Source organism: Coregonus lavaretus (genome assembly GCF_964263955.1).
Source record: "Coregonus lavaretus genome assembly, chromosome: 19".
Lineage (NCBI taxonomy): Eukaryota > Metazoa > Chordata > Actinopteri > Salmoniformes > Salmonidae > Coregonus > Coregonus lavaretus.
The window spans coordinates 26488367-26511951 of record NC_140006.1 but is presented as its reverse complement, the minus strand read 5'-3'; the positions used below and the strand labels follow the sequence as shown (position 1 = coordinate 26511951).

The 23585-nt window shown below is 41.6% G+C and overlaps 1 protein-coding gene across 2 annotated transcripts; it reads right to left on the bottom strand.

Annotated features, from left to right (window-relative positions):
- On the bottom strand, positions 1 to 4981 carry LOC311146213 (uroporphyrinogen decarboxylase-like). Of its 2 annotated transcripts, none has more exons than XM_084182721.1 (10): positions 4608 to 4872; positions 3878 to 3990; positions 3223 to 3302; positions 3076 to 3138; positions 2656 to 2853; positions 2315 to 2476; positions 1831 to 1965; positions 1312 to 1412; positions 1004 to 1070; positions 1 to 787 (listed from the first exon to the last, which is right to left on the bottom strand). In XM_084182721.1, the coding sequence occupies exons 1-10, from the start codon at positions 4628 to 4630 to the stop codon at positions 623 to 625; spliced, it is 1107 nt and encodes a 368-aa protein (XP_084038847.1). In that variant the 5' UTR covers positions 4631 to 4872; the 3' UTR covers positions 1 to 622. The 2 variants fall into 2 exon arrangements, with proteins under 2 accessions (XP_084038847.1, XP_084038846.1); XM_084182720.1 differs by having other exon boundaries at positions 6 to 787; positions 4849 to 4981.
- Between the last annotated feature and the right edge of the window lie 18604 nt (positions 4982 to 23585).

Below are 23585 nucleotides of genomic sequence, written 5' to 3'. Positions count from 1 at the left end.
GATTAGGGTGTGTCAGAGGCAGAACACATCCAATAGAAATCCGATGTAATTTATTTGATACATTTCAAATACAGGTCCAATTAAATTAATCATTCTTTATTTGACTGAATAAAAAAGAACTAAGAGCTAAATATACACACGAGTGATTAGGCTTCAGTACATCAGTCACATACATAATAGATAATAGCAGTGCAACAAAGATTGCATTGAGACAATCTCACAACCATTCAGGATAATCACATTAAATCTACTTCACTACTGTTGTTTTTATAAGGTACACTTGTTTTCAATTTTAGGTGCACTACATCTGATGAATAAAACAGATCAGTGATACACATAAATAATATGAAATATTACAAGGTCTTACACTGACGCAATGTTTTTCATTTGTCTAAGGATTATCTATAGAATATAATGAATTATTCTCTTCAGAAAGAAAAAAACATCCAGAATTGGACAAGATCCGTCGTGATCGGTCCTTGGATTCCACACTTGATAAGACCTGGTGGTTTATTGGATTACTGTGAATACATTCTACAATCCAAGGCAATGTTGCTTTGTTTTTTGGGTGCTGCTTCTCTGCTAGTATGACTGTGGTCAATGTTGCCAGGTGACAGGGGTGTTACTTGAGGTTGAGGAGGTGGCGAGAGTGAGAGTGGACAGCTTCTACGAAGGCACCCACGTTCTCCGGGTCCATGTCAGGGTAAAGCCCGTGGCCCAGGTTGGCAATGTACCCTCTGGTGCCAAAGCCTTCCAGCATCTTCTTCACTATCTCTGATATACGCTCCTTCACAGGCAGAGATAGACAGAGACAAATAAGCATCACTTTTGAAAGTAGGGTGTATAAATTAGAGCAGCAAGTGCCTGGCCCAATAACACAAAGGTTGCCGGTTTATGTGCTTTTACTGTACAGTACCTTTGTACTGAAACATCTCTCTGTGCCATGTGTTTTCTCTTTGCCAATATATACATTTCTTGGATCTCAAAAAAACCTTGGCCTTACCTTGGAGGCATATAGTGCACAGGGGTCCATGTTCCCCTGAAGGCTAACCTTTCCTCCAGTTCGCTCCCTGAAACCACAGAGACAAGTGGTTTATTACCAAAGGTGCATTAACCTGGAGTTCAGTCAACAGTTGACCGAACCACCTGTTTTTATTGTTGACCAGATAAATATAACCTTTTATAAGAGAGTGTGAATCCAATCCAATTTCAACATGACACAATACCTCTAGCAAATGTTGGCTCGGTCACTGACTGTCTAGGGAAATTACTCATGAACTGATTTCTGTGAAAAGGGTTCATGTCCGTTACCGCGCTGAGTGAGGGTCGATAGTCCAATCCAAACCAACAACCTCGTAGTGGGACTGAGAGAGGTCCTCCAGACCGTAGTGGCCGTCCTTGGCAAACACAATCTGTGCCAGAACATGAGGGAGTTACAGTACAGTCCAGGGAACTTTAAAGACCCACTAAAGTAAAAAACTAAATTACAAAACAATTGTGAAATATTGACCAATGTCAATATTGAGACTGATGACATGCCAAACAATGATTCAAAGCATTAAAACAAACTCAAATGTATTTCTGACTACTCCAGATGACAAGTCTGTACAGGAAAATCTTTGACAGTGTAGTGCCATCTACTGGTGGAACATCACATTACACTGGCCAACATCTTATCTCACCACAAGACCGGTAAGCCTTTTTTAAGCACATTGTAGGAGATGATCAACAAAAGCTTGTCTTGAAAATCTAGTGACATGAAATCCACAAAGACGATGAGGATGTCTGTGTTGTGTGTGAATGAAGAAGTGACAGTCTGTGTGGGCTCACCATGGGGACATCCTGGCCTGACTCCTTCAGCTGGTCCTTGACCTTACGGGCGATGTCTCGTAGGTAGGGTAGGGAGAACTCCTGGAACTCCACTGGGCCCAGACAGCCAGCATGGGACTCAAACACCTGCAAAGCCTGGGGAAATACAGGGACGGTGGAACAGACTGAATAATAATGTGCCATGTATCTATACAGGACTATGTCTACTGTATAATGTGTCTATGATAGGGGCCCTAAAAGAGACCTACATGAATAAATCAACATTCCATCAGTTCCTAGATATTGAGCTATCAGATCATTTATGCCTGACTCTAGAAAGTGTAACATCTTCTCCTTGTCCAATGAAGTGCTGTAAATAAAATTATCTACCCTCTATTCACCTGAACATTTTCCCATGAGCAAGAACTCTGGGCTAGCAGTCTACCTGAGGGTAAGCTGCAGTAAGATACAGCTGGAACTCAATCTCCCATGGTGCCTTGCTTACCTGTGCTCCAGCAGCCACCTGTCCCAGCAGGTACTCTATGATTATGTCAGTCAGCATCTTTAACAGCTGGTGGCTGGCTTCAGGGTGAAGGTACAGCCAGCGCTTAGCCTTGGAGTGGGTTGTTGAGCCTCCCCCCTCAATCATATAGGCCATCAGGGTCCACTACGGGGGAAACAGATGATGATATGGGTCACTTTACTGAAGCCTCTAGTCTAAGAACACCAAGATACGACACAAGGCTGAAAAAAAGTATCTTCTGACTATTGAAGTAACCAATCGATTATCTATTGAAAAGTGTTCTCTCTGTGTGTGTGTGTGTGTGTGAGAGAGATCCATCTCACCGGGGCACCAGTGAAGCCGATGAGAGGGACCTTGCCCTCCAGTTTGTGGCGTGTCAGTGTAATGGCCTTGAAGACGTAGCCCAGCTCCTTGTTGACGTCCACCTTGGACTGCAGGAGCAGCAGGTCCTCTGGTTCCTTTAAGGGCTCTGGGAATGTAGGGCCCTTTCCTGCCACCATCTGGACAGCCATACCCATGGCCTGGGAACAGGTACACACACAGAGAGTCATTAACCAGTTAAACAAAAGCATAACTTATACTGTCTCTGAGTTATGTGCTTCGTCCTCTCAATATACTAAACAAATAGATTACCTTCTTGCCACAAGGTTATCTCTTTGTCTAGTATGTAGAGAAGAGGAAGCACAACACTTCTGATTGAAGCAAAGGCAAATAAATATCTGCCTCAGACAGATATCTCTTACCTGTGGGATAACCAGGATGTCTGAGAAGATGATGGCAGCATCAAATGGGAAACATCTCAATGGCTGTAAGAAAAAAGAAGTGAGTTCTCCATCTATGCTAAGATGTTTTGTAGTAAAACGTGCTGGTTTAACACATGTAATGATTACCTGGAGAGTGAGTTCACAGCAGGCTTCAGGTGACCGACATGTTTCAAAGAAGTCCTTTCCCGCGCTGGACTCACGGAACTCTACAAACAAATAGGTTAGCTTACATGTCAATGCCAGCAGACACTGAAAGATGGATAGGTCCATTCAACCAACAACAACAACCTACTGATATTTGTAGTGTTAGTTCAATGTGTGTTTCTTAGGTCAGTGAAGTACATGAGCATGGTCTCGAAAACCCAACCCTAGGCAACAGCACTGACTAGGGTCTGGTTTCTATGACAAACCCTTTTGGCAACTTCGATAAAAAATAAAAATAAATAAGGGGTGGGTACACTTCAGACAGACAAATCACGAGGCAGACATGCCAGAATGTCGCAATTCGAAACCAAAGTTTGCAGGCAAAACCTGTGCAGTGGTTTTAGTGAAGGTAGTTGATGCAAACTAGCCACTTGCGAAATGCAAAAATAACCTCTGATCTCCATCTTGCTAGCTACTATTATGCATTTTATTCAAGCGGATAAGGTAGTGACGTAGTTCCTTTATGCCAAACTGATGTTCGATTATGTACAGACTTGTTAAGCCAGAACATTTGAAAATTGTGGGAGGCAACCTGGATGTCTAGAGAGACTAATGAGAGTGTGTTGTAGAGACCCACCTGGTAGGTAGCGTCCAGCCTGTCTCATACACCACACAGGCACATGAGGGGTTTCCTGGCCACCGCATGCAAGAAGGAATGTATCATTCTTCAACTTGGGGAAGTCTTTAGGGCTAAAATTGAAATAAAATGGCAAAGATGGATGTTTTAGAAATTGATATAAACAAAAGCCATAACCCACATAACGACACATTTAGCTAGTAACATTCTTCCTCATTTTAACAATTAGTTCTTATCAGAGGTAGGGCTACCCCTCCCCTCCCATGATATCATGTTGGGTCCTCACTACAGTGTGCTGTACAGGAGCAGGTGATCACAGAAGATAAATCCCTATTTCTGTTATCAGCTGCACACAGTGGAACAACGGTTGAATGAGACGCTGGTGAAATGATCGTGAGATCTTTCTCGTACAACTTCATGGTCCCAGTCACATAAATGCTTTATGTAGTAGCTTCCATTTCTGAACCCTGAAATAATCTTAAATCACTGATCAATACTTTAATTTGACAGAAATGCCGCAGCTCGTGGTCATTGGAGGGTAACTAACTAGCTAGCTTTTTAGCACATATCAAGCATGATATTCACAAACAACACAATACACGTGTCCTCATGGTAGATAGCATTTTTTTTTGTAAGGTTATGAGCTAAATGGCTAGCCAGCTAGTCGGCTTAACGTTAGTTACATTGAAGGTAGTAGCTAGCCAGGTATACAGTCAAATAATATACATACAGTATTAAATCGTCCTTGTCCATGATGGGGCTGATGATATAATGGCAGAATAAGTTCAGAGATGCTGTTCACTTGTCCTAGACGTCAGTGGCACACTGCTGCCTGATTATTGACTGTCATCCAGAATGTTGTACAACTCAGAATCTATTACATCCCCGCTACAGGGCGCGGCCAGCTCAAGAAAGTAATGTTCACTGACCACTATACTTTTGGTATGTTCCAGAGCAGGTAGTCATCTCACCTGTGTTCGTATGTTGCGAATGTCATATCCGTAATCCTTGGGTGCGTTCAGTTCGATTAGATGTCTGCAACAATGCACGACGGTTTGTACTGAACGCCACGTTTCCCCAAAACGTTCTACAACGTTCTTGAACAGAATTTGAGGTACATTTGCTCCGTTTGGTGGGTGTGGCGGGGTGTGGCTTGAAGCAATGAGTGACATATTTAAAGAGAAGAGGAGCGTTCCTCAACCGGCGTATCTTTGTTTGTTATTTGGCACAACTGTACTGGGGTCGGCATGTCGGATAGTTCAGATGGTAGCGTTAGGGTAATTGATATTGATGATAAAACCAGTGATGATCAGCTATTTGCACCTGTCGTAAATAGGAGGAACAGACGTAAGAGAAATGGCGATGAGGGTGATGGAGGGATGAATACTGTTGGAGAAACAATGAGTAGTGTTGAGAGTAGACCTGTAAAGCGCAGGACCACTCTAGACAGAGAGGTTGGAGTAGAAAGTTGTAATGTTATGGTAGTGTTCCCAGAACCAGCAAGTAAGTACTTCCATCCTTTGCATTTGACAAAAGTAATTAGGAAAGAGATTGGGGTGATTAAGGATGCCAAACCAATGGGTTATGGGAAGGTCCTGATCATTGCAAACAGTACAATTCGGCAGGAGAAAGTCTTTAAATTGAACTCACTAAATGGGGGTCGGATAAAATTTCACATTCCAGGTGCTATGTCTAAAATGCTTGGGTGCCATTGGAAATTACCGTGGAAGAAGTCAAGGCTTCCCTGAAAGGAGGAAAAGTTATTGACGTGAAAAGGATGAAACGCAAAAAGGGTGGCAGTGGAGTGGACACTACTCAGAGGCGACCTGTCATTCAGGGCAGGTGGGTCTCCAGCAAAAAATAAATACATAATAATAATTTTACAAAAAATCTGTTTGCAAACAATGGAAAAAAATCATTGAGTTAAGAAAGCTGCATACAAACATGGTCACTTTTTTGCTTTCTTGAGTAAGGCAGCTCCAAAATGCAGGTGTTTCAGCCTAGCTCAGTGCTTTCTGTGGTGGTGGGGCAGCCAGCGGAAAATACTGAGTGTAGGGGTTGGTAATGTTCTCTAGTTGCGCCGTGATTGGCTCAGTATTCTGTCACTCATGGGGACACTACTTCACCACAAAATCTGCAGGGAGAGCTCGAAAATTCAAGCCCCTTGGGTGCTGCCATAGAGTTACATTAGAAGTGCCCATCCAAGAAGGCTCAAGGTCATTGGCCACAGATAAAATGACGTAAAATCACATATCTACTGTATTTTTGATTGGACTGATCATGTAACATCATACTTTCAAAATCTTAGCTTGCAAGCAAGCAGTCATCATCATGAATCAAGTCAACAATCTACTGGCAAATCCTTTTCAAGCCTTGTCATATGAAGAGAAATTATAGATAAAACGTATCGGTGCTCATCGGCCATTGGACATAAACATTACACAACAAGTTGGAAATCGTAAATTCAACAATGAGTGGTTTGGAAGGAATCAGTGGCTAACTGCAAGCATTGCAAAGCAACGACTAGCCTGCCATTCAGTGGAGTCTGTGTGTGGTCCAAGTCTGGGTTTAAGGGTCTCATTTCCAAGCTTAAAAGGATAACCATTCAACATTGGCCATGCTGTCAATCCAGCATGACTTCTGCCGCGTTCAAAACAACTGGAAACTCCGAACTGGGAAATCTCAGAAATCAGTGAGTTCAAGACAACTTGGAACTCGGAAAAAAACTAGCTCTGACTGGGAAAATAAGTTTTGAATGGTCATCCAACTCGGAATTCCAAGTCGGGAACTCGGGCCTCTTTCTAGAGTTCCGACCTGAAGATGACGGACATCATGATTCGACCTTGTTTTTATCCGAGTTCCCAGTTGTCTTGAAAGCACCATAAATCCAGAGAATGCCAGACTTTGATGACAGTTTGATGACAAAATTTGCCCACGAAGGACCGCGCCACCTTCCTGTTCAAGTGAGCACAGCACTACAAGGTGAGTCAAAAAATATTGTATGCTGCTGCGTAAATGATGTAATATGCCAGGGAGATATGTATACTGTAGCTAAGAAAGTAATACTAAGTGTATGTTGTGTAGTAAGCTGTTAGTAGCCCATAGTGCCTCACCCTAATAATTTGGTTCCTTTTCCCCTCCTGTTCTGACTTGGTGGCGCACGTGTAGCCTATAGCCTGTTTTAAAGAAATGTCATCATCGAATATTGTAAGAGCTTTCATTGTCTGCTTATATGCCCCCTTTTATTTATCCTAGTGTTCTGACTTGGTGTACAGGGAGAATACTGTAAGAAGGCCCATGTTCTGAATTCTGTCGCTGTACATTTCAAAAGTGCTGAACAACTAGTTATATTGACTACGTCCGTCCTAGCTTGCTCATTAATGTCTTAATCAAAATTACGGATTGCCTCTTATCCGCTCGTCGTCCCCTTATGCCATAGTTTGTACATCTCCATTATCAGTAGAAACCACATTTGTTTAAGCAAGTGTCATGTGAATTTCTTATTCTAATTCAACCTAAGCTTGAATCATTACCAGAGGTTGTAAGGCTCTGGTTTTAATCATCAATGATTCAAGGTCCACAACCAACAAGGATTATCTGTATATTTATTCATGGAGAGCTCTTCTGCCAATGACACAAACAGACAATTTTATACCTCCTGGACTTGACTCCTCCCACCTTTAGGTGAATTTCTAAACAGTTTCCGCCTTCCCCCTTGAATGTTTAGTACCGCCCCCTCTGTTAGTGGGTAGACACTACATGATAATTCTAACATTTATACTGTGTTTGGGGTGAAATCCTTTAGTCATTATACTTAAAATCCAAATTAATCTAACAATCCACCCCTTTGACTAAATATTCCCACATTCAGGATAAATGTATTTTACAAGCATGATTAATCTCAGAGATCACATCAGAACTAATAAACATTTCATCCAATTGCGGTCTTTCAGGGTCCAAATCCTCGTCATCCACCAAGCCTGGAGGATCGTTTTTCACATTCCCCTGGTCAGAGTCCGGAGTCAGTCCATCTCTCATCATTGTTTAGATACTGCATTTCACCAACGCCTGACTCTCCAATCCTCGGACACAGGGAACAAGACAACAACCACATAATACAAGAATACCCATACAAACACTGACCGCTCCTAAAATGGTGGCTGCTAGGGTTTTCCATTTACCAAATATTTCATCAAACCATCTATCCACAATGTACTAACTTCTGAGTTCAGTTCATCCTTCACTTAGTGCAGTTAATTCTGTAAGAGCTCTGGTGACTGTCCCATCCAGTGTGGTGTTGTTAGGGATAAATATGCAACAATGGCTTATCTTTCTATAGACACCGGCCCTTTCTTCCTGATCTAGAACCAACCTCTACTAAGTTATGAGCGGGATGGCGGATAATCGCTCAGAGATCCCCTTTACTGCATCTCTAGTCTGGTCAATAAATCGTTGTTGGTTGTAATAGATATAATTTATCCAATCCACATTTTTGTTTATTGTCACCCACCAGAAAAATGTTGTAGTAAAACTCTCCCATATTTGATTCATAGCTTTGTATTCGTCTGGAACACCCCTGGGGATGCCTATACCATATATCCAAATTGGGCTATTTCCTTCCTGACTTATTTCTTTTTCTCCTAATTATTCTTCCTGTCACTGGTCTTTGATGACCAATTCTTACAGATTGGACCAACAATACTGGTGCACAAGTACCCACCCATCCCTCTGGTAATGTCTGCCGAATGCTCCCTTTGTTAGTGCATGCCCACCACACATCAGTCAGAGGGATGGTTAGGCTCCTAATTTTTTTCCTACCTTCCTTATCTAAATCAGTCACATTAATTATCTCCTTACAGCCATCAAAATCACCCAAGTTACGGGTGCCATTTCTATGTCTGTAACACTGTTATTCGCCAGGAGTTAAAGTGAATCTAGGTGGGCTGGCCCAATCCCTGTGCAATTTGGCTCTTTTTGATTGGACCCCAGGTCTAATACACAGGGAAACATTGCCTTTGGCATTGGGGCGGTCAACATTGTCGATCGCCCAATGGAGCATGCTTAACAATTGGTCTCCCCCAAGGCCCTAGCGGTGTATTTCATCCCCTTTAACCAGAGATTCTCATCAGGGACCCCCTCCACTTCCCCTTGGTTCCATTCTTGGAGGAGAAAATCTTTCATAGTGGACAGGTTAGTCGAATTGACTCCGTCATCCCTTGACTGATCTACTCGGTCTATTGCTGTTAGTGGATTAATGACAGTACCTGTGCTTTCCATATCTTTTGACTCCATTAAATGTAATCTTAGACAAGTATCCCGTCCGTATACGTCCGCGCAAGCCCAGTAAGTTATTTTCATGTCCTCTTTAGTGACTTTTACTATCGTTACTACCATTTCCGTGGGGATGTCGTTATACCTTCTTATCCTCCATCTGGACGTCCATCCCCCCCCCCCCCGTCTCAAATCTCCGTCCCCCAGTATGTCTAAATACCTGAGCCCAGGAACAATCTGCAGAGGGAGCTGAACATAAATACAACGGGATCTTATAATCCCATGTTGCTTGCTTATCCGCTCTGATAAGATCCCTAATCCTAATTTTGAATCTTACTCCCCACCCCTCTCTGACTCCTATTTTGTAGATCACTCGCCCTTGACGGTCAGTATGTCGGGTCGCTTCCCTTTTATTTCTTAATAATGGTAAGGCCATAGCGTAATTGGTGCGAGGTGGTGGTGGATCTTGACATACCACGACTATTGCCGAGACTATGATGCAGCTCAGGGTCACCCATATTCCCAAAAATCGCCAACCCTCTCCTGTCTTGAGTCCTTCTGCTCGGTACCATCCCATACACACTACAGTGATGATAGGTCTGGGTAGGAGATCTTCGTTGACAGAGGTGAACCCCGGACCCTGTGGCCCAGTTCTGCTCGTCAACTCTGCGTGTGCTAAGCGGTGCTTGTATGTGGTCTTACCTTCTTGCAGTGGGTAACATGGACCCAGGTTCCTCTCTCTGCTATTCTAATGGCCAAGGTGGTGACCAACATAACCTGATAGGGCCCTTCCCAACAGGCCTGCTTCCAGTTTTCCTTCTAGTGACTGGATGCTCACCAGTCACCTGGTTAGATAGTGGGTCACCTTCTCCTTTAGTTCACCTGTGGAGCACAAAACCTCTGACATACGGGTGTGGTTAATAAACTATCTTCACACATGTTCAGATTAATCTATCAATTTCTGACTGCATTCTCTTTTTAGACTGTATCTAAAAAAATGTAAAAAAAAAAAAAAAAAGGTATTTGGTCCTCTCCTTCGTATATTATTTAATCCTACAATTAGCCTCTTCCCCCCTCTTGACACATAGTTCTGCTTATGTGTCAATTTTTACCACCTTCCTAAACATTCCCTTAGGTTATTTATCAACCAATTACCATGCCTTTCATTTTTGAGATTGTCTTTTGCTTCTTTATTGCTCCTCCCACTTCCTTTGTCTTTATGGTGGCTAAATTCGACTTTCATTCAGTTCAGAATCAATTAGTAATCCAATCAAACAATCTCTTATCTTGTAAAAACACTTATGTTTAGTTCAACCTCTGTTCTACCCCGGCTCTCCCGGGTTTGACCTGAAGACTGATTGTTGGACATGACAAGTTCATATTTAGGTCACCTAAGTGTTCTGCCTAGCAACAAAGAATAAAAACCTCTATGTTCGTGATTAACCCAGTTATCTGTAATAGCCCACCAAAAAAAACCATCATCTTTAAATCACGACCAATGTCATATCCCTCTTTACTCTCTACCATTTGGGTAACATCCCTGATATATGTATGAAAAGCTAAGACTGTTTGGGAAGAGAGCAACAACATAAACTGTTCTTCCTCCTCAGAGTTCCAAATGATTTTACCATGGGCTGCCATTGCCTTCCCATAGATAAGATCACTTAATTTACCCGTATGCAGTACATAATGGAGTACCCAAGCTTTACAGCAGTCTATCCTTACCAAAAAGCTCATCATTCTTCATCTAATTTTTTTTCTTCCTAGTCCTTATCTACCTGATCCTATTGCTAAATCAATGATCTAGGCAATAGTTGTCTCGCCTTAGATTGTACATTCCTCTGATTACTGCAGCTTATTCCATTAATTTAGTTTCAAATATCACCCAATAAACCGTTCCATCCCACAGCATAGTAAACACCACCTATGAACTGTTGAAAATCCCCTAAATTCAACATAATAACCCTTTATAAACATCATGCTGGGTGTGTTTTTATTTATTTGAAAAACCCAATTGAAAAATAACAATCAAAGATAGTTAGGCTCAACTTAATTTGGTAGCTCCCTCTTATGACCTAAATACTGCCTAACTTCATAAAATCCCTCAAAATTCCTTGAGTATACAATGATTATTTAATTGATTACTCTAAATCTGCTACATGTGATCTCATTTCAAATGATCCATTATCAATTATTTGATCCACCCCCTAGTAAAATCTCTCTTTCCTTCTATTCTGGAGTTCTACCTCTACCAGCTATTTCCCCTAGTGGCCATTAAATACTCTGCTCTCGTCTGTTCCTTTTCTTACTCTGTTAGTCTCTGCTTTTCAAGCTCCAGAAACTGTTGTCTCTGTCTCTCAGCCTGCTTGTTTTTCAAACCTAAACAGTTTCTTTCTCTCTATTTCTTTTATTCTCTCCCTCTCTAACTTCCTCTGTCTCTCTAAGTCTGTCTCTGCCTCTCCTTTTTCCCGCCAACCAGAGCCACAAATCATTCTCCTTGTCCTCAACTCAACCCTCACAGCTCTATCGCTACTTCAGTTCACCATCCAATTTCTTCAACTGTTCTCTCTGATTCGGCCCTAATCAATAAAACAAACACTTGATATCGTTTATCAGCATACACTTAATGACATTCCTACCATTTGAACTATGTCCTGTCTCACCTCCTCTCCTGCTCCTTCCTACATTATGGGGGAGGCGCGGGAAACTTCCCTACAATCTACCTTCTTAGGAAATAATGTCATTCGTACTTGTAACATATTTTCATAGATTATCTAGAATACTACTAAAGCTATCTTATGCAACTTTTACTACACGTAAAAACTCTCTCTCCCTACACCCATTCCCCATTGAATAAGTGCGTCTTCCTAGTTACCCCATAACCACGCCTCAAATCTTTTATTCAGCATTTAACCAACCAAATACTAAGTAGTATCCGGTTATCATTCATACCCGCCGTTGAATTCCCTTATACACACATATTTCACCTTATGCTATTCAAATGCCCAACACGACAGAATAGTTCAATGCAACTCTCTATTGGTTTTTTAAGTCGCTCCGGACCAGAGCGTCTGCCAAATGACCAAAAATGCAAATGTAAATATTCTCTACTTTCTCACTCATTACGTACGTCTACGTTTGAGTGCGAAAGTTCATACATATGCATCGTTGGACTTTATAGGTACCTCTCAAATAATCGCTTTGTGGTGTTTTTAGCCAATTCTTAATTGACACGAATCATTTTTTCCCCCAAACATTTTACCCGTTGAACCAAAAAATTGACTGTCCTCCTCCTTTTCTTTACCCATGCAGTCACGATGGTTAAATATTCCTTTGTTACCGTTAAAGCATTTTCGCACTTAAAAAAACACACTCGCTGTCTCTAGCCCCTCCGCTCGCTGTTTTTTTTAAAATTTGCTCCACAGTTGATATGCATTTGCGTAATCATATTTTCTAACTTTGCAACATCGAGATGCCCAATAAATCCATACCTCTTCTCCCAAATGGATCCATAAAACATATTTATTCGATCTCTTCCTAACATATATCTTTCATCTCCCGTTAATTCTCAGACTTCTTTAGAAGATGTCTTTCCCATGGTGGAACAATAAGAAATCCCCCCCCCCCTTTTTGTTTTTTAAATAATTCACTCCCAAATTATTTTCATAGGAGCTAATATCTTAGTGCGCCTCTTGCTTTTGTAATTAACCATTTAAATTTATTTAACACCTAACCCATTGTTTTTATTTAAAACTCCGGTTTCATGAAAAGAGTAAGTTACCCAATTTTTCTTACGCGACTTATTTTTTGCTCCTTCCTTGAAATAATGATCACGTCTCCCGATGGATTAAGTCTCACACATACACGACCTTATCATTTGCCAAACTTGTTTGCAAAATTCTAGCAAATCCCCAGTCGTATACGCTACTCCCGACTCATCCATCTCACACAATGATAATTATTTCCCTGTTTATACTGTTACACTGCAATTCGTACAATGACAATATTAACTAGTTTACATTTGTGATTGCAATTCACTCCATGTCATTTCGGACAAGTTTATTTTTGTAATAGCTATTTACTTAGGGTCATTTTCGGACCCTCCCCAGTCGTAATAATTATTACCTTATTTGAGATTTTGGTAACCTGTCTGCCCTTTACAAGAATTCCTATCCTTATACAAGTTCAAATCATTTCACCAAAATCCATGAATAAAATTACTGACCTTTTCCCTGCAGTTCGGATTTAAAGAATTTTTCAAACTCGTTAACGTCTTTATCGTTCATAAAGAGTAATCACCGGCCTGTTTATAACCTTAACGTCGAAGGCCAGGACTATTCTCCACGGATGCAATCACCCGGCCGTGCACGGATTCGGTGTCCTTAGAACGATAAAGACGTATTTAAGCTCCGCTCAAAGGACCAATCTGTCATGTGAATTTCTTATTCTAATTCAACCTAAGCTTGAATCATTACCAGAGGTTGTAAGGCTCTGGTTTTAATCATCAATTATTCAAGGTCCACAACCAACAAGGATTATCTGTATATTTATTCATGGAGAGCTCTTCTGCCAATGACACAAACAGACAATTTTATACCTCCTGGACTTGACTCCTCCCACCTTTAGGTGAATTTCTAAACAGTTTCCGCCTTCCCCCTTCAATGTTTAGTACCGCCCCCTCTGTTAGTGGGTTGACACTACATGATAATTCTAACATTTATACTGTGTTTGGGGTGAAATCATTTAGTCAGTATACTTAAAATCCAAATTAATCTAACAGCAAGTCAGCCATATCATCTTTTTTTTTTTAAGGCAGTAAATGATGCTGAATGAACTGTTTCGCTGCCAGACAAGGCTCCACTGATATTTTTAGTCATTTAGCAGACGCTCTTATCCAGAGCGACTTACAGTTAGTGAGTGCATACATTTTTTTCCCCATACTGGTCCCCCGTGGGAATCGAACCCACAACCCTGCCGTTGCAAGCGCCATTCAATTTAATGAATGGCGCTTGCAACGGCGCTTGCAAGAAAATAAACAGTGGTGTGAAGATGTACAAACTATGGCATAAGGGGACGACGAGCGGATAAGAGGCAATCCGTAATCTTGACAATCTAAGTGATGAATGTAAAATGCATAAGGAAGAAAAGCTAAGAATGCATGAAGATGAACACCGTAAGAAGTGTGATTCTAGAGAATCACTGGATGCTGAATTCACCATGTTTGAAATAACAAGGGCTTTGGAGGGGTGTGGTTGCACTGCTCCAGGTGAGGATCAATTATGCTACATTATGTTTAACATCTGCCTACAGAAGTTTTGGGAAAGATTTTGAGTTTATTTAACAAAATATTGAGGACAGGAGTGCTACCATCAGGATGGAAATGTGCTGTGGTTTTGCCTTTTGTGAAGCCTGGTAAAGATCCATCCAGTCCTGCTAGTTATATACCTATTGCACTTACATCAAATCTTTGTAAATTAATGGAAAAGTTGATTGTAGAAAGGTTGATGTATTATCTGGAACATAAGGGTCTATTAAGTCCATACCAGAGTGGATTCAGAAAAGGAAGGACTACCCTTGATGCATTAGTTAAGGTTAGTACTTAGGTGACCAAAGCTTTGGCAATGAAGGAAGTGATGTCAATAGTACATTTTGAAATTGAAAAAGCATATGATACAATGTGGCGTGAAGGTCTACTGATTAAATTGAATGGAATGCGTATTAGTAGGAGAATGTATAACTGGATTATGGATTTCTTGTTTGACCGAACCTTCCAGGTCTTGGTGGGATTGGAGTTATCAAGAGAATATGAGGTGGAAAATGGAAATCCACAGTGTAGTGCTATTAGTCCTATCTTATTAATGTTGATGATTGATGATATCTTTGGGGATATTGGACAGGGTATAGGGGCGGCGTTATATGCAGATGATGGTGCCATTTGGAAAAGGGGAAGGAATGTTCCTTATGTAATAGAGAAAATGCAAGGTGCTGTTGTAGTTGTAGAGGAATTGTCCTCATCATGGGGTTTCATGTTATCTTTATCTAAATCTTGCCACATGTTGTTCGCTAGCAAAAATATTAAGGAAGATGTCAGTGTTCAATTACATGGAGAACGAATGGAAAGGGTAACACAATTTAAGTATTTGGGGCTATGGTTTGATGAAAAGCTTACATGGAGATATCATATTACATGTATTGAGACTAAATGTAAGAAAGTATTACATCTTATGAGGACAATAGTTGGTTGTGATTGGGGGGCAGATAGGCAATATTTACTGAATATTTGTCATACTTTGATGAGATTGTCCATAGATTATGGGTGCTTTGTATATGGTTCTGCGGCCTTTACATCGCTGTTGCGCCTTGATAGGATGCAAGTGAGGGCACTCAGGATGTGCGATGGTGTATTTAAAACTACACCGGTTGAGGCTTTACAAGTAGATACTGGGGAAATGCCACTATCCCTTAGAAGAGTTAAGCTAGCCCTGGCATACTGGTTAAGACTGAAGGGTAGTATGCTAGATCATCCTACACTGACAGTGTTGGAAGATTGTTGGGAATATGTATGATATCAAAAGAGGGGTTTTGGCCCAGAGATTGGAAAAAGGGTTGATGAATATGGACTAAGAGATATTTTTATAAGGCCATCTGTGGCAATAGGAAATGTGCCACCGTGGTTTTATACAAGACCACATGTTGATCTTAGCCTGATAAAAGAAAATAAACAGTTTTGTGAAGAAGATAATGTAGGAACAATAGTGGATCAATATATTAGTAATCAGTTGTATTCTTGTCTTGCAGTGTATACAGATGGCTCAAAGGATCCCATGAATGGGAAGACAGGAGTAGGTGTATTTATTCCTGAGATCGATGTTAATCTATGCAAGAGACTAATTATTTATCTTTATATTCAACAGAAATGGTTGTGATAATTGTTGGATTGCAATGGATAGAGGAGGTGCAACCAAGAAGAGTAGTAATATGTTCGGCTCTGCATCAGTTTTGTGTAGTTTAAGATTTGGAAAGTCAGAATGTGAGGATATATGGTTAGAAACAGTATTGAAATTCAGTTCTGTTGGATTCTGGCTCATACTGGTGTTTATGGAAATTATATAGTAGATATAATAGCAAAAAGAGCAGTGAAAAATAATATTGTGGATATACAGGTGCAGTTGGGAAGAGGGGAAATTAAAATATTGATTCGGGAAAATGGGTTAGATTGCTGCCAGAGACAATGGGATGATATTTTTATAGTTCAAGGAAATCTGTACGGGAGATAGTGTCATATCAATTCAAAATGTATTTGTCACATGCGCCGAATACAACAGGTGTAGACCTTACAGTGAAATGCAAATAGTCTGGGTAGCCATTTGATTAGATGTTCAGGAGTCTTATGGCTTGGGGGTAGAAGCTGTTAAGAAGCATCTTGGACCTAGACTTGGCGCTCCGGTACTGCTTGGCGTGCGGTAGCAGAGAGAACAGTCTATGACTAGGGTGGCTGGACTCTTAGCCAATTTTTAGGGCCTTCCTCTGACACTGGCTGGTATAGAGGTCCTGGATGGCAGGAAGCTTGGCCCCAGTGATGTACTGGGCCGTACGCACTACCCTCTGTAGTGCCTTGCGGTCGGAGGCTGAGCAGATGCCACACCAGGCGATAATGCAACCAGTCAGGATGCTCTCGATGGTGCAGCTGTAGAACCTTTTGAGGATCTGAGGACCCATGCCAAATATTTTCAGTCTCCTTAGGGGGAATAGGTTTTGTCGTGCCCTCTTCATGACTGTCTTGGTGTGCTTGGACCATGTTAGTTTGTTGGTGATGTGGACACCAAGGAACTTGAAGCTCTCAACCTGCTCCACTACAGCCCCGTCGATGAGAATGGGGGCATGCTCGGTCCTCTTCTTTTTCCTGTTGTCCACAATCATCTCCTTTGTCTTGATGACGTTGAGGGAGAGGTTGTTGTCCTGGCACCACACGGCCAGGTCTCTGACCCCCTCCCTATAGGCTGTCTCATCGTTGTCGGTGATCAGGCCTACCACTGTTGTGTCATCGGTAAACGTAATGATGGTGTTGGAGTTGTGCCTGGCCATGCAGTCATGAGTGAACAGGGAGTACAGGAGGGGTCTAAGCACGCACCCCTGAGGGGCCCCCGTGTTGAGGATCAGCGTGGCGGATGTGTTGTTACCTACCCTTACCACCTGGGGGCGGCCCGTCAGGAAGTCCAGGATCCAGTTGCAGAGGGAGGTGTTTAGTCCCAGGGTCCTTAGCTTAGTGATGAGCTTTGAGGGCACTATGGTGTTGAATGCAGAGCTGTAGTCAATGAATAACATTCTCACGTAGGTGTTCCTTCTGTCCAGGTGTGAAAGGGCAGTGTGGAGCGCAATAGAGATCGCATCATCTGTGGATCTGTTGGGGCATTATGCAAATTGGAGTGGGTCTAGGGTTTCTGGGATAATGGTGTTGATGTGAGCCATGACCAGCCTTTCAAAGCACTTCATGGCTACAGACGTGAGTGCTACGGGTTGGTAGTAATTTAGGCAGGTTACCTTGATGTTCGTGGGCACAGGGACTATTGTGGTCTGCTTGAAACATGTTGGTATTACAGACTCAGACAGGGAGAGGTTGAAAATGTCAGTGAAGACACTTGCCAGTTGGTCAGCGCATGCTTGGAGTACACGTCCTGGTAATCCATCTGGCCCTGAATATTGACCTGTTTAAAGGTCTTACTCACTTCGGCTACGGAGAGCGTGATCACACAGTCATCTGGAACAGCTGATGCTCTCATGCATGTTTCAGTGTTACTTGCCTCGAAGCGAGCATAGAAGAAATGTAGCTCGTCTGGTAGGCTCGTGTCACTGGGCAGCTCGTGGCTGTGCTTCCCTTTGTAGTCTGGTGTAGTACGATTCGATCTTAGTCCTGTATTGATGCTTTGCCTGTTTGATGGTTCGTCGGAGGGCATAGCAGGATTTCTTATAAGCTTCCAGGTTAGAGTCCCGCTCCTTGAAAGCGGCAGCTCTACCCTTTAGCTCAGTGCGGATGTTGCCTGTAATCCATGGCTTCTGGTTGGGGTATGTACGTACAGTCACTGTGGGGAAGATGTCATCGATGCACTTATTGATGAAGCCAGTGACTGATGTGGTGTGCTCCTCAATGCCATCGGAAGAATCCCAAAACATATTCCAGTCTGTGCTAGCAAAACAGTGCAGTAGCTTAGCATCTGTTTCTTCTGACTACTTATTTTACTGACCGAGTCACTGGTGCTTCCTGCTTTTAGTTTTTGCTTGTAAGCAGGAATCCGGAGGATAGAATTATGGTCAGATTTGCCAAATGGAGGGAGAGGGAGAGCTTTGTACATGTCTCTCTGTGTGGAGTAAAGGTGGTCTAGTTTTTTTCCCCCTCTGGTTGCACATTTTGAAATTTAGAAATGAGGTAAAACGGATTTAAGTTTCCCTGCATTAAAGTCCCCGGCCACTAGGAGCGCCGTCTCTGGATGAGCGTTTTCCTGTTTGCTTATGGCCATACACAGTTTATTGAGTGCGGTTTTAGTGCCAGAAGGGAGGAGGTTATGTTGAGTCGGAGGAGATTAGCGCATATGGGATTTAAATAATCTTTGAAATTGATGTGTAATGGATGAATGATAGAGGAAACGGTTGAACATGTATTATTACTTTGTGAAATGTATGATGTAGAAAGGGAGAGGTTGTTTGACAGGGTCAGCGATGTTGGACTGGAATGGGGAGTGGGTGGTATTTTGGGTGGGGGTGATGGGAGTAGTGAAATTTGTAGGGAATTCTTTTATTTTATTAGAAATTCAGGGTTAGTTAAAATAATATAGTTGTATAGATAGGTTGTGACCGTCCACACTCCAGTACAGTAGGTGGTGGTGTATGCACCTGTCAGTTGGTTGCGATTCGCCAATAAAATTTAAAGAACAACCCACAACCCTCCCCGTTTTTCCCGTTTTTCAACTGGCCATTCAGAACAGCACCGTTTCCGTTTAATTGAACGTTGTGATTGGGTGGATTCGGATAGAGTGGGACATCATATAATCTGGGGCATCTTAATCCTGAGGCGTTTATTTATTGGTCTGACAAGAGAAAATCAAAACTATTCTTACTAAACCCTTGCAGAGAAACCACATGGTCAAAATCACATCACTTCATTGGTGTGACATCATAGAGGGGGGCAGAGCAAGCTTCAAACAGGAAGCTCACCCCTCGAAGCACACGGTAAAATCAGTGACAAAGCCTTAATTCTGCTTTGACGTTAAGGCAGAGAGGAAGAAGAGAAGCGAGAGGGATAACTTGGCATAAAATCTGTCTTCTCCAGCAGGTGGCGTTTTTTCTTTTTTTCGCTCACCAAGTAAGGCATTTTTTGATGGAGGTCAGTGAGTTTGGAATTTGGTCAACAAAAAATGTAATGGCTTATTTGCAACTTGAGGTTTATTTGATCTAACATACGTTTTGTAATGCTTAGGTTGTTACGAGTGTATTGATAAAAGTAGGATACGTGACATTACATTTACATTTTAATCATTTAGCAGACTTACAGTTAGTGAGTGCATACATTTTCATACTGGCCCCCCGTGGGAAACGAACCCACAACCCTTGCGTTGCAAGCGCCATGCTCTACCAACTGAGCTACGACATCCCGGCAACTTTGAGAAAAAACACTTTATATTGGAGTTGTGCCTGTTAGTGCTATCCGGGATCATTGGGATGTCCCTACCCTAAACCCTAACCCTAACCTACACCATAACCCTTACCTAACCCTATCCTTAACCGTTACCTTAATTAAACCTCTTAAGCTGACAGTCCCCGAAATTGGGCACTATAATTACTTTTTAAAATATGTATATGTTTACATGACACATTTTATTGATTTCCCACCGTTTTATGTCGGAAGACAGTCATCCAGACCTTACTAGGACCAAGTCAACGTCCTCTGTCGAATAAACGTGTATTTGCCACACTCTGGTGGTCGGCTGCATCATTACATCCATTTATATTACTTCACTGTAACGTTACGTCAAAGTGGCGGTCCTTAGAAAAACATTTATCCAGCTCAACTGCTTCACCGCACTGACATTGCAAAGCAATCGCAGAATATAAATACATAACTTTCACATAGCTCTACGATATAGAATGCGATCTACACACTTCTTTAAACCTAAAATAAGTAAAAAGTAATTCTGTGTGGAAGTCAAACATTTGTTTTAAGTCTTTGGCAGACACATGAAATATGCGCAGAAAGACAAAATCAAGCGCTTTACATAGCCCTTCTCCCCTTGTCTATAGGAGGGACGCACGGTGTTTAAATGGCCCAAATGTTAATTTAGACGTTCACATGTTTAACAGATTTTGACTATCACTAATGTCATATGTTTGGTAAAGTAATAAAGAACGTGAAATATTTTGGGTAGATGTTCCTAAAACAGATTATAACTATACTGTATATGGACATTATAAAGTATGAAAAGGCTTATTCATTCACTTTTTTTTAATCATACCATCCTATTTGTATATGTTTTATTATACTTTAATTGTGTACTAGATCATATGGGTTGAAAAGTGTTTTGTTCACAGACATAATAAACATTTCCAGGTGAAAGCCAAAGGTCATAGCTTTCTAGGGGGGGAAACACTACTATATGAATAAAATATTGCCCTCTTGTTGACTAAAACCAGAGCGAAACAGTGCAAAACGGTTGTGAACTTAACTGGCTAACCATTTTACATTTCAACTTCATTGGGGTAGGAATGTCCGTAGGATTCCGGGTTAGCAAGGACCATTGTGGTATCTGCCCTCTCATTGGCTAGAATGATCCCAGCTGATCTTGCCTCCCCCGACTGCCTTTTTGAAGACATTTATTTTAATTGTTAGAGCAGCCAATGGAGTATCTGATCAATATAATGGAACATATGTGGTTAAGGTTTATAAAACTGAATTGTGATGTAAATGTGCATACTATGTACTGATACATCAAAATACATAAAAAAGTAGGCAATTTTGTAATTCAGTCATTTTTGTTGTTGTCCAGCTTTACCAACCATAGCTGCTAGCTAAAGTAGGACAGCATGGAGTAGCTAAAGTAGGACAGCATGGAGTAGCTAAAGTAGGACAGCATGGAGTAGCTAAAGTGGGACAGCATGGAGTAGCTAAAGTGGGACAGCATGGAGTAGCTAAAGTAGGACAGCATGGAGTAGCTAAAGTAGGACAGCATGGAGTAGCTAAAGTAGGACAGCATGGAGTAGCTAAAGTAGGACAGCATGGAGTAGCTAAAGTAGGACAGCATGGAGTAGCTAAAGTGGGACAGCATGGAGTAGCTAAAGTGGGACAGCATGGAGTAGCTAAAGTAGGACAGCATGGAGTAGCTAAAGTAGGACAGCATGGAGTAGCTAAAGTAGGACAGCATGGAGTAGCTAAAGTAGGACAGCATGGAGTAGCTAAAGTGGGACAGCATGGAGTAGCTAAAGTGGGACAGCATGGAGTAGCTAAAGTAGGACAGCATGGAGTAGCTAAAGTAGGACAGCATGGAGTAGCTAAAGTAGGACAGCATGGAGTAGCTAAAGTGGGACAGCATGGAGTAGCTAAAGTGGGACAGCATGGAGTAGCTAAAGTGGGACAGTCTTAAAGGCTTTTCCAATGTAGGAAAGAGCTCCAGTTTACAATAGGGACCATTTTTACTTAGGTTAGGCAGGGCTCTGATTCTTGTAATATTATATCCTGTACTTTTTTTCATGTAGTACTGTTATTAGTACTGTTATTTGAGTGAATTCAGGAAAAAGTGGGACACTTTACATTTCCGTCTCCTGTAAGCTCTTCAGACATTTATCCAACATATTAGCCCAACACATGATACATTTCTGAAATCCTCTGATGTTTCCTAATCACACAAAATTGAATAGAATTGTCATTGGGGTACAATTAGGACTATAATAATGGTGTCACAGTTTATCTAACCTGCTTTCCCAGTCTACCAAATGCAAACTGAAAATATGGTTTTGACTCAGTGTACACAAATGTGTGTGTCATGCATCCTGTGAATATGATATATACGTTTTGTGTGTGTGTGTGATTAGGAAACATCTTGAGGATTTCAGAAATGTATAATGTGTTGGGCTAATATGTTGGATAGATGTCAAAAGAGGTTACAGAAGACGGAAATGCAAAAAGTGTCCCACTTATTCCGAATTCACCCTACAATTTTTCCATAAAGAAAGATAGAGGACTCTATTGCCCAAAAGCCAGTTTTTGCATGGGCAGCGCCATTAAGGACTTTCACCATTTTTAAGTAGTCAACTGGGTGGGACTTCCTATGAGTTAAGGAAGAATCACATAATTCCATCCAGGTCATCAAGAGGGATCAGCCAATGGATTATACTCGTTCGTGCAAACATTCCATAACTGCAGGTGGCAGTAAATCACCAACCGTCGCTTTATACTTGTTCAAAACAACACACTCCAGGTGGCAGTATACAACCTTTTAGTTTTTTTTACCAACTCATAGAAGTAGTAGAAAGATAACATTGACTACTTCAAAATGGAGATAGACTCAATAGAGAGCAATAGTAATGGTGTCTTTTTGTAGGCACTAACGGAGGCTAACTCCGCCATGGCTCGTTGGCCAAAGCCTATGTGTAGCTCAGTTGGTAGAGCATGGCGCTTGCAACGCCAGGGTTGTGGGTTCGATTCCCACGGGGGGCCAGTATGAAACAAAAGTAATGTATGCACTCACTAACTGTAAAGTCGCTCTGGATAAGAGCGTCTGCTAAAAATGTAAAATGAATGTTTTTTTGTTGTTGCATGGATTCGTTTAAACGCCGAAAATAAGGTCTGTGGTAAAGACGGGTTTAGGAGACCTTATGTTTTGTTCTATGAGATAATCTTCATTAGCTAAAGTCACTTTTTGTAAATGTTTAACCATTTATGTAATCAAAACAAGCCCATAAAGCACATAAGGTCTTCATAATTCATAAAGGTCATGTTAACTGACTGATATGATCTCATAGAACAAAACGTACACTGAGTGTACTAAACATTAGGAACACCTTCCTTATATTGAGTTGCACCCCTCCCCCAGAACAGCCTCAATGCATTGGGGCATGGACACTACAAGGTGTCGAAAGCATTCCACAGGGATGCTGGCCCATGTTGACTCCGATGCTTCCCACAGTTGTGTCAAGTTGGCTGGATGTCCTTTGGGTGGCAGACCATTCCTGATACACACGGGAAACTGTTGAGCGTGAAAAACCCAACAGCGCTGCAGTTCTTGACACAAACCGGTGCGCCTGGCACCTATTACCATACCCTGTTTAAAGGCACTTCAATCTTTTGTTTTGCCCATTCACCCTCTGAATGGCACACATACACAATCCATGTCTCAATTTTCTCAAGGCTTAAAAATCTTTTTTTAACCTGTCCCCTCCCCTTCATCTACAC